This window comes from Cibotium barometz, chromosome 10, assembly GCF_041138505.1.
Source record: "Cibotium barometz isolate CiBa-2024 chromosome 10, ASM4113850v1, whole genome shotgun sequence".
Classification (NCBI taxonomy): Eukaryota; Viridiplantae; Streptophyta; class Polypodiopsida; order Cyatheales; family Cibotiaceae; genus Cibotium; species Cibotium barometz.
In genome coordinates, this window is record NC_141055.1 from 30,987,608 (window position 1) to 30,998,983 (window position 11,376).

Below are 11,376 nucleotides of genomic sequence, written 5' to 3' on the forward strand. Positions count from 1 at the left end.
GATTACACTCAATCACATCTCAAAGTATGGAGAATGGGATGCGACCGTAAACATGGTAAGTGTTAAAGAGTTAAGGCTGATTGAGATACCTATGGGACCTGTTCATATGTTTGAGTTATGATCCCGTTTTAATTTGAAGCGTGTTATTGCTACAATTCGTACTCCCACTAGATGCATGAGGTGTTTGAAGGGGGCCTTTATAAAGAGCAAGAAAAGAGGTGTAGAGCAATTATATGGCTTGAAATCTCATGATTGGCACAAGATGCTCCAAGTAAGTATTTTATGTGCATAATATCTTTTTCCTTTCAAATTTGTGAGTGAATTAGAAGCAACTAATCAACCATTCCTCGTGTGTTTAGTTCATACTATCTACTAGCATTTCTCGTAGTGCATCGAAGGACGTGAAAGATGGTATTTACAAGATGGGTGAGCTTGTGAGGTACTTTACATGATACAAAATGTGATGCGTATCAATGCTCCATGCAAGGTGTTCATATTGCTAATATGGTGTACTTTTTCATTTCTAGGTATGTGAGCTCAAAGGAAATAGATCCCACCACACTTGAGAACGCTCGAGTTATGTCAGTGGAGGTGGTTTGTTTAGTGGAGGAGACATTTCCACGTTCTATTCTCACAAGCCAACTACATCTCATAGTTTGGATGAGATTGCTATATGCGCAACTATACATGCACGATGGTTGTTCTTCCTCGAGCGCTTCATGAAGACCTTGAAGGGTTTCGTGAGACAAAATGCAAGACCTGAAGGTAGCATGGCCGAGGGTTGGTTGATACAAGAGTCACTTGTATATATTTCTGAGTTTCTTGTTGATGTCGATAGCTCTCTCCCACGACTATGGAGAGATGATGAAGACCTAAGGATGACCTCTATTGTGCCTCAAGGAAAAGGACACAACAAAGTAATAGACACGGAGTTGCTTAATAATATCAACCTCTATTGCGTCCTCTATTGCGTGCTTAATAGTGATGTGATGAAAAGATGGGTGACAAGATACAAGGATGCGAAGGCAAGAAGACAAGAAGAAAGGGCCCTCTTTCGTACACACCACGGATCTCGTGTGCCATACCCTCAGTATCTAAGAGCATTTCCAAAGGATATTCATGTGGATTGGCTACTTGACGGAATGGAGAAAGCAAAGAAAGATGAGGGGATGCATATCACAATGGAAGAATGGGAGTATGCTAGGGGATGCATGAGCAAGGTCGGTATATAGAATGTTATGCATAAGTTAGGAGCTTTCAATAATTTAGATTGCTTATTTAACTGATTTTGTCTTGGTGTAGTGCACTATGTTCAATGCTATATGGTGTCAGGGCAAGCATTTTCGAACACACCGGATTGATGATAAGAGAAACACACAAGATTGCGACGTCATTGCTAGCTTTGAAGGAGCCAATGGAGCCATGGATGATTATTGTGGCATAATCCAAGATATTATTAAGCTTGACTTTCGACACTTCTTTGTGTATGTTTTGGATGTAAAGTGGTTTAAGGACATGGTGGAAAGAGGCCCTAATGCAACAATCAAACGCCATGCAAGTGGCTTTGTAACTATTGACTCCACAAAGTTTTGGCAAAGTAAGAAGGACACACTAGTACTACCGCAACAATGTGAACAGGTACTGTACACACATATAAAAGTACTCACTTTTAAATATTTGATACCTTCGATGCAAGGAATGATTGTATTTGTGTTTGAATTAGGTTGTCTATCAACCAATGGTGGATAATAACAGATGGTGGCATGTCATACCTATTATGCCACGTTCCAAAGTGATGTATAGTACATTTACGAATATGGAGCGTATGGAGGATGATCATGGCCATGGAGGTGATGATGACCGTGATACGAGAGAGGAGGATGATCATTGAGATAGGAGATACAGATATTGAGGTCATTACCCGTGAGGACGAGCCTACCATTGGTGATGCTGATTTCGATGAGCACATGAGTAGCACAAGTAGTAGTGGGTTGAATGTATTTGTAGATCTAAACACTTGTTTGGATTTTGAAGTAGATAGTTTGGCAAGGGTTGATCTCATTGAGAATGAGATTGAACCGTAGCCCATCATTGATATTGGCTAAACTATTTTATATATTGTCTCATTCTCCTCACCTCACTTAATTTTTGTATATGTGGGTTTGCAAAAAAGCATTGATGTTTTTGTTAAAATTATGTGCTTTGGTAATCATGGGCAATTTTTGGAAAGCAGTGATGCACATTTACCAGCCTACACCAAAATCTCACTTTTTGTATTCTCTGTTTTGTATCTAAATACGTGTCTAATTCTCAGTGTAGACGCACTAATAGACGCCCTAATACATGCGTAAATAGACACGCTAATACACGCGTAAATAGACGTGCTATTAGACGCAATGTTAGATTCTCAGTGTAGATGCCCTAATAGACACGTCAATACACGTGCAAATACACACGCCCACTATTTTGTGGGTCTATCAAGTGCATCTATAGTTGCTTTGTATTGTTGTGTAGGTGAATCTAATGTACATAAGATGGTGTGAAATAAGTCCAAGGTGGCGAAGAACGACGTGGTGATCAAATGGATGAGCGTAGGTGCGCAAATGGAAATAGAAAGAGTATGGAAGACCTAGCAAAGAACTTGCCAAGGTGGTGTGTTCCTTGGGTTCTCTGTGTAGCTCCTTCATTACATACTTAGTCTAGACTAGTTCTATCTCAACTGTAGTTGTCAAGTGTCAGTTGGTTCCTGACTTCTATGGAATTTATAGTCATGGATTAAGGTGAAGCTTTGAAGAGTTGTTGCTGGGTCTATCTGTGAGGACCTTGAAAGTTTTTTGAGTTTTCTTCTTTTTTCTTGAAGCTCCAAGTCTCACGGATGTTGAGACTCTCTGGTTTTGTTTCAATGAAGAATAGAGCACGTGGAGTATCAGTTCCGTGTGAAATGATAAGGTTTTTATGAAAAGGTGTTATACTTGTATGGTTTTAATTGATTTTATGGAGAATGAACCCCTATGTATGTCAAGCAGAAGTTTGGGGAACTGCTGCTGAGTTAGCACTGACTTCGTAGAATCAACATAGAGGTTATAGAGTCAGGAGAGGTTAGCTGAGGACCAGATATGGTCATGTGTGTGAGTGGAAGGTGACATCTAGTCTATTTGGGTTGAGAGGAATCCATTTGAGGTTTGTTCTAATAGTCTGGACTATCACGTGTCAGTAGTCAAAAAGACTAGTGGGCTGAAGGCATCTGAGTTAGTAGGCAATCAACTGCCTATTAGGCTGGGGGTTAATTGTGATGGAGCCAGGTTGGGTTTGAGTGTTTTGAGAGTATAGAGTTGTCAAAGGACACAAGAGAAAGGTTTTTGAGTCAGTTTTGAGTTGGCTGTCAGCTAGGTCAGACCTGGGTCAGAGAGGTGTCAGTATAGAGCAGCTAGTGGGTTCAAAGAGGTTGTGAGAGTCAGAGCTTGAGATTAGATGATGTTTGAGGAAGGTTGGAGAGCCTCGAAGACATTTACCTGATAGGGGATCAAGGCCAAAATCTGAGTCAAATTTTGAACAATTGTGGGTCAGTTGGGGTGTATCCACGTTAAAAGGTTAGCAAGGAGTCAGTAGGGGAGTGCTGATAGGTTTAGTGAAGCCCTGGAGCAAGGTTTTGAGGTGGGCTGATGGTGGAGGAAAATCTGTGAGTCAGGCAGATAGATTTCTAACTGGAGTGAGCAATCTGCTTCCGAATCAGGTTACAAGTCAGAATCTGAGCGGTTATGTGTCAGCTGGAGGAGGTTTTGGTCAAATGTACATCAGCTGAGGTTAGGAGAGGCTCTTAAGAGGAAGATCAGAGGTGCTAGAGGTCTGTGCTAACTTGAGAGGACAATTGAGGAGGGAGGAAAATATACCAGACAAGGAGGTTGGGAGGGTTTTGAGGTGTCCGGTGGTGTCAATTTTAGGGCCAATGACAGTTGTTGTAGGTCTGATTGGTGCCCTTGGAGCAACGATTTCAGTGTCCCCTAGTTCTGATCTCTTTACTTTTCTTTCTTGTGTGCCTACTAGTTGTGTAGTAGAGGCCATCACCCCAGCCACCACACAATGTTGTCATCTGTATAGCTTTAGTGAAAAGATCTGCCACATTGTCATGTGTACTACTTTAGTGAAAAGATTTGCTACATTGTCATGTGTACTATAATAAATTAGATTGATATACGGAGCCGCTCCATGCTATAATGGTAATGCACTTCTATGTGCATGGTCCTAGCATGAATGACATGATTCTTTACAATTGCGTTTGTACTCTGACTGTCAATGAGAATAGGAGGTTTTAAACTACTAAACATTTATCATAGGATCATCAATTGGAGTCTTGGATCGATCGAGCAATCCGACTTTTGAGTTGGATGATCAAAGAATGTAGACTCAGATGATCCCAAAAAGTAGAATTGAATGATCATAAAAAGTGGAATCGCCAAAGTTCGAATTGAGTGATTAGACAAAGTGGAGTCAGTGAGAAGTGAAATCAACATGATAAGTGGAATCTTAGAAAATTGGAATTGGTCGATCGAAGAAACCCACAATTCAAGAGTTGAATTGATCGATTGTAAACCTAAAAATGATCGTAGAATCGGGTGATTGCACTCGAAAATGATTGTCGAGATGAAAATGATCCCAAAAAATTGGCAATTCTATTTGTCACATGTCGCATGCTAGTGAAGCAATGGAAAAGTAGAATCGTGTGGAGCGATTTGACTGTAGTGGCAATTGTAGTATTGATGTCTGGGTGACTATTGTTGACCTAAATTGATTGTGATGAATTGAATCACTTGTTTGAAGTATAATAACTTGAATAAGAATCGATTTAAGAAGAAGCAACCTCCTCTGTTTTAGAGAAAAAGCTTCAATGGAAGCTTGAACAAGAAAGCTTCAAGCTGCACTAAAATGAAGAGTTTCAACCTAAGATTCAAGGAATGACTACAATAACACCTTGTTTGGAGCAGAATAACTTGATCAAGAATAACTTGATCAAGAATCAACCTCAATTTTAGAGAAAAAGCTTCAATGGAAGCTTGAACAAGAAAGCTTCAAGCTGCAATAAAATGAAGAGCTTCAACCTGGGTTGATACAAAACCAAAGAAAACAAGCTATAGAAAGCTTGAACACAACAAAGAGAAAACCAAAAAACAATCTATGGAAAGCCTTGCTTTGATACCACTATTAACTTACACAGAATGGAGAGTAGGTCTCACACACATGCAATGCTCGAAGATAAGAACACAAGCTAGGTTTAGAGTGTAAGAAATATTGGTAAGCTCAAAGGAGAGAGATGGAGCTCTCCACAATTATAAAGAGAAAGTACAAATGAGTAAGTAACTCTAAACCATGAATGAGGTTGCTTATATACTAGCTAACCCTAATGTGCCTGTTCTTACCTAGATGTCCATGAAGAAAAACCTAGTAGAAGAAAAGTGTCCATGGCATAGGTACAAGGCCTCAAAGTGTAGTAATACCAAATATCTAATAATATACGCTTAATATACACCACATGGGAAAGGACACATTTGAAAGATGGATGAGTCCATATACAAAAAGGTTATTAAATTTTGTCTTCTTTTAACAATTCGGTGATGGATAAATGGATTGATAAGTGCGATGATGCAAGAAAGAGAAGGATAGAGGAGAGAAAAGCCTTTAAGAGATCAACGTATAGGATGCAAGAAAGAGAAGGATATAGGAGAGAAGAGCCTTTAAGAGATCAATACATAGGCACATGGCATACTCACCTAACCTAGAGGCTCTTCCGAAGAATTGCAATATTGAATGGCTTAGAGATGCCCCAGAGCAAGTTGAAAAGGTGGAAGAGGAAATTACAAGAGAAGAATGGGAGTATACAAGGGGATGTGACTACCATGTGTAAGTTTGATTGTGTTGTAGTATAAAGTATATAACATAATGTGGTCAAAAGGTCAACATTTTCACACTCAACATGTGGACTCTAAAAGAATCACATATGATTGTGGTATAGTAATGGCAAGTTTTGAGCAAGATAGTCGAGCTAGTTGAAGGGTTAATAACATTATAATGGAGAAACTTGACTATTGTAGAATAATTCATACATCTTGGATATTAGATTTAGAGCTTTTAAAATTTATGTCAATAAGTGGTTTAAAGTGGTGTATAGAGATACTCAAGCAAATGTGAAAAAGCATCCAATTGGATTTTTGCCGTTGACTCAACCAAGTTATGGCAAGATATGAGAGACACAGAAGTTAGCTACTATGACACTGCATGAATAGGTTTGTACTTCTTATAAAATTAGAGATAGACCAATGACATGTATGGATTTGTTATAAGATGGCATTGATGATGGTACTATGTAGAGATATAAATCACAATATACCTTTCTACATACTGATCGGCTTGCAACATTTGACTAAAATTTTGCTCTTTATTATAAAAAATTTGATGTTTACAAATTTATGTGATAAATTTTTACATCATGTTTTTGTGGACTTCATTTGGAGTATTCTGTGTTTTGTTCCAATGGTGCCCACCTTTCTACATATTGATCAGCTAGCAACATTTTGCTAAATTTTATTCTTTACTATAAAATTTTTCATGTTTGACAAATTTATGTGATAAATTTTTACTATATATTTTTGTGGACTTTATTTGGACTATTCTAGTTTTTTCAGCACCTTATAGTGGTGCTTATAAATGCCACGCTCAGTAGTGAGTAATAAGCACTGCTAACCCCTTATCTTTTTATAGTGCCGCAAGAGTCCATAATTTAATTTTAGTATGAAATCCATAAATAGGACATGGACATTAATCCACATACTATTTGATCTCTCTCTAAAACATTGATCTCACTCTCTTGGATAGAGCAATTGATCTCACCCTCAAACATTTGTGAGCTATAATATTCCAACGAAAAAGTGCACATGTATTATTTATTTGGCATTGTGAAATATTATTTTTATAATGAGTGTGAAGAAATAGACCCATACAAAAGGTAGGCTACGTGAAGATATATAACTAAGGGACAGACCGCCTTTACGAGCGCCTTCATTGTTCAAACGACTTCAATATTGGTGGCTATGGAGAAAAGCGTGGCCATGGCGAAAGCCGTCCCGGTCACTCAGCAGCAGCAGCAGAATTCCCTCCAGCTGGTCCTCTTCCACCTCCCCCCTCCACCTCCCGGCTACATCCACGCCTTCACGTACGGCCAGATCTCGCCTCCTCTCCTCCTCAGCATTACCAGCTCGGGGCCTGTCGACCAGCAGTACACTACGGATCCCTGCACCGGCTCCAACGTCGAAATCCTTCAGAACTTTCCTGCACCATTCACAGCCCTGAGTGCTTCTTCCTGTCAGAACGAGCCCTCCCCCGAACGAAATCTCCACCGCCATCTCTGTGTTTCACCCAAGGCAACGGCAGAATCTGCAACAGCAGTAGCACCTCATCCCCTCCGATCTGCAAACGACAGGGAGATGCTACATCCCCATCCCATGGATATCGACAACTCTGTACAACAGACGCAGAAGCAAAGCGGCTCACCTTGCTGCAAGTTCTTCATGACCCCCGGTAAGTCTCCGAAAATAATTTCTGCAGAAACTCTCCTTCTCGGCCGTTCGGTGCCATATCTTTCTTGAAACTCTGCCGTTTCAGCGCCATAGCTTTTGCAGAAACTCTCCTTCAGCGCATAGCCCTGAAACTCTCATTTCAGCGCTCTAGCTTTCTGAAAACTCTGCTTCTCTTGCTTTCTCGGTTACTTCTGCGCCATAGCTTTCTAGAACGGCGATCTCTGCGGCCTATCAATTTTCCAGTAAGTTGCAATGTTTGAAATGTTTTTTGCTTTCATCAGTCTTCTGTGAGCAGATAGCAGCAGCAAATAATCTATCTGAATGCTTTCTTCATCTCCGTTGATCCATATAAAGAGCGGGCGCTCTTTTCACATTTCTATTCATTTTTGTTGCCTCTTCCCTCTCTGCATCTGTAGAATCTTTGGCGTAAACTAAAGTCACATTACCTCTTTGTGTTTGAACCAACATTCCTACTACATTCTTCTGCGTGATGACCACTTTTTTGAAATAAATTCTAATTCCTGGTAAGTCCCTCTGCTAATAAGTTCGTTTCTCTGTTCCTCGCTTGCTTTCCCGGCCATTTCGATGCGAAACTAACAGTAAGCAAATTCTTCTGCGTGATGGCCACTTTTTTGAAACAAATTCTAATTACAGCTCCTGGTAAGTCCCTCTGCTAATAAGTCTGTTCCTCGCTTGCTTTCCCGGCCATTTCGATGCGAAACTATCAGTAAGCTAAACTGCAGTCTGCGTTGAAATTTTTGAATCATTGCGTGCTTGTTTTCTTCAAGCTTTGTTCATCTCGGTTCCTCGGTTGCTGTTTCTTTTGAAGAGAAACTGTGATCTGAGTTCTTTATCATAGATCTATCAATCAATAGTGTATTGTTAGGTCTTTCTATCTTTCCCTTTTTAGCAGATCTTTTCTGTCCGTATATCTTAATGCTTCCTTGTCTGTGTGTCTTACTGATTGCAGACGACGCTATCAAGCAAAACAAGCGGCCAAATAGGCTCCCATCCTTTCGTGTGAGTTGCTTTTTCGCAAACGTTTTCTGGAAATTTTGCCACAGTTTTCTCTGGACGTTAGATTTTCCATCTGCCTATCGTTTCACGTTTTCGTCTGCCGTTGCGGTTTAGGTTGACAAATATACAAGGACTAGTTCCCGGATAAATTCGTTACCGGAAAATAACAAGAAGGAAATCTCATCTGGCAGCTACGGATTACGACCAGCTACACCAGCAGTGCAGGCCGACTGCAGAACCCCCCCATCAACGCCGGTATGTCTTGAGTTGATTTCGAGTCCCCTGAATCGTCATGTGTGAGTTCTCTAGTGCTTAATTTCGTCACCGCTGTGGAGCAGGCACGCAATCGGACGGAGTGGCGTAAACGTGAAAAAGTTCCTAGTACGGCCAGAGAAATTCGTGGATATGGCTGCAGAGATTTGATTTCAGAGAGAGGCAGGTAGGGAGCCGAGTTTAGACACTTTTAGAACCAGTGGAGAGTCAATTTGCTTTGTTGTAATCGTTGTACTCAACAACTCAAACTGTGCAAAATTGTTTATCGTTTAATACTAATTACTAGGAACTAAGTCTGCCTATGAATTTTAACGCAGCGATACGGAGGAGATTTGCGATAGTACTGATGGAAACGATCGAGCGCTAACAGAACATTGCAGAATTAGCACGGTAATGAACCCCACTTTAATTTGTTGCTAGCATTATATCCCGCTGGTGGGATTATCTCATATTTTCTCCATAGATTCCTCTATCATATATGCACACATTCCATTGTTTCGAATCTCAATGCTTGCATCTCTCTGCTGATTGTTTTCAAACTATGCTCTGTTTGCTTTCAGGAGACCTAAGAAGACGCCGTTACTGCGCAACTGATTATTAAGACAGATCATTCAATATTTTCTTGACCCAATCGCAGGGAAAATTTAATCCGATAGTCATTAAGTTAATTAGCAGATAAGTCATTGAACAGATTAAGCGGCTCCAACTTTGTGGTTACCAAGGAGCTTGGATTGGTACTTGTATACTTCAATTAGCCGGCCTACAATTATAGCTCCAGAGTATGTAGCTAGTTTGGGCACCGATGGTGTTATTATGATCATTGATCGTTGTAGGTTCATGAAAGAATTTGCTGAATTACTCCATTGAAGATCGTGTATTTAGGTAATCGCAAGGTCATGAAAACAACACTAAAATGAGAGTATACGGTTAATTTAAAGAGAGATAAAACCTTCTAAAGCATATACTTAGTGATACTCGTTAAAGTTAGACTTTGTCAACTTTAGATAAAATTTACTTTACGTTAAAGTATGTTATTAGGTAGCTTAGTTTATTTCTTGCAACTGCAATAATGGCTTAAACCGTTTGTAACAAACACTTCTTGTATAAATCACCCTCGGGTTTCTAATACATTCAAGCTTTTCAGCGCACTCTGAGCTCTGTGTTTGTCTTTTAAGTATTTTCCTAGTTCTTACATGGTATCACCTCTCCTGAGAACTAGGTAGCCTTCTTTCATCGTTCCTTTTTTTTTTTTCTATGTTTGAGTACTTGATTGCTGATCCGAACAGCTATCATGGCCTCTGCCCAGAACCCAGCCCCTATCGCCCTTGTGCCTGTGGGTAACCCTGTCTCATCCAACACTCGCACCTACAAGGTTGATAAGCTTGTAGGCACCAATTACTTGGTGTGGAGAGTTCGGATGGAACTTCTTTTGCAACGTGGTGATCTTTGGACCATCGTTGATGGATCTGAACTTGATCTTGGCGCAGCCAATGCCCAGCCACATTCCCAGTGGAAAAAGCGGGATGTAGTAGCTCGCATGGAGATCATCCTCCATCTTGGACATCGTCAAGTTCAACTTGTACGTACTCTCCTTACCTCCAAAGCTATCTAGGATTTTCTACGTGCTACCTATGAGCACACAGATCTCGTATCTCAAGTTACACTTGTGAAACGACTGGTTAATCTTAATATGAGTGATGGCCAAACCGCCATGCAATTCCTAGACTCTTCGCAATCCTTGCTAGATGAAACCATTATCTCTGGCCTCGCCTAAAACTTATCTACTTTTGTTTGTCATGCAAGGTGACAAGGTAAGTTTTGTGTTAAAAGTGGATGAGTGTCAGATTGTAAAAGGTAAGAGGTTAGAATGAATGAGGATCACACTTATGAATGAGGCAATGGCATATGCAAAGAGTGAGATTAACATGACTGAGGAGACTGAGTAACCTTTGGAAGGCTCTAATGAAAACCCAGACAATCAGACGAGCAATAGGGAGAGGGTTTGCAAGTTAAGTTTTTCCTCTTTTAGTGTCCAATCTGAGAGAGAGATATGGTGGCTTGGGGCGTTTGAAGTACCGAAGGAGACACATGAAGTGCTGGCTTGGATGTTTGATAGGATACCATGGATTACCAATGTCATTAAAGCATAGATTCAAGGGAAAAAATTAGAAGTGGAGGGTAAGGGCACTTATACAATAGACTGGCATTTAGGAGGTGACTTGAAGAAAATAAAGTGCCTTCTTAGGTGTCCACAAGGTGCTAACACCCCAAATCCTTGTCCATGGTGCATGAGAATGGTAGAGAAAAGAAACAAAACTAGGCAAGAAGGAAGAGGAAGCTAGAGAATCAAGATGATGAGAATGATACAATGGATGATAATGCTAGCAATTGGGTTGGTGGTGTCTTGTCTGCTAACATGCTAGCTAAGCCAAATAGGCATTTGAGAGACCCTAAATGGAATCCTGTAATTCCATTCAAGCTCAAGAATGTCCACTTTTGTACTTTTCATGCATTCATG

The 11,376-nt window shown here is 40.3% G+C and overlaps 1 protein-coding gene across 1 annotated transcript; it reads left to right on the top strand.

Annotated features, from left to right (window-relative positions):
- Window positions 1–7,065: 7,065 nt before the first annotated feature.
- Window positions 7,066–9,612, top strand: LOC147634777 (uncharacterized). The gene is made up of 6 exons (XM_086803406.1): window positions 7,066–7,569; window positions 8,539–8,588; window positions 8,700–8,840; window positions 8,924–9,024; window positions 9,176–9,248; window positions 9,419–9,612. The coding sequence occupies exons 1-6, from the start codon at window positions 7,083–7,085 to the stop codon at window positions 9,425–9,427; spliced, it is 861 nt and encodes a 286-aa protein (XP_086659532.1). The 5' UTR covers window positions 7,066–7,082; the 3' UTR covers window positions 9,428–9,612.
- The last annotated feature ends 1,764 nt before the right edge of the window (window positions 9,613–11,376 follow it).

Excerpts from the sequence above, each read along its gene's own strand:
- LOC147634777 (XM_086803406.1), top strand. The coding sequence starts at position 7,083 with ATGGAGAAAAGCGTGGCCATGGCGAAAGCCGTCCCGGTCACTCAGCAG. Across the intron at positions 8,589-8,699 it reads ATAGGCTCCCATCCTTTCGT|GTTGACAAATATACAAGGAC; the intron begins GTGAGTTGCTTT and ends GTTGCGGTTTAG. Across the intron at positions 8,841-8,923 it reads GAACCCCCCCATCAACGCCG|GCACGCAATCGGACGGAGTG; the intron begins GTATGTCTTGAG and ends GCTGTGGAGCAG.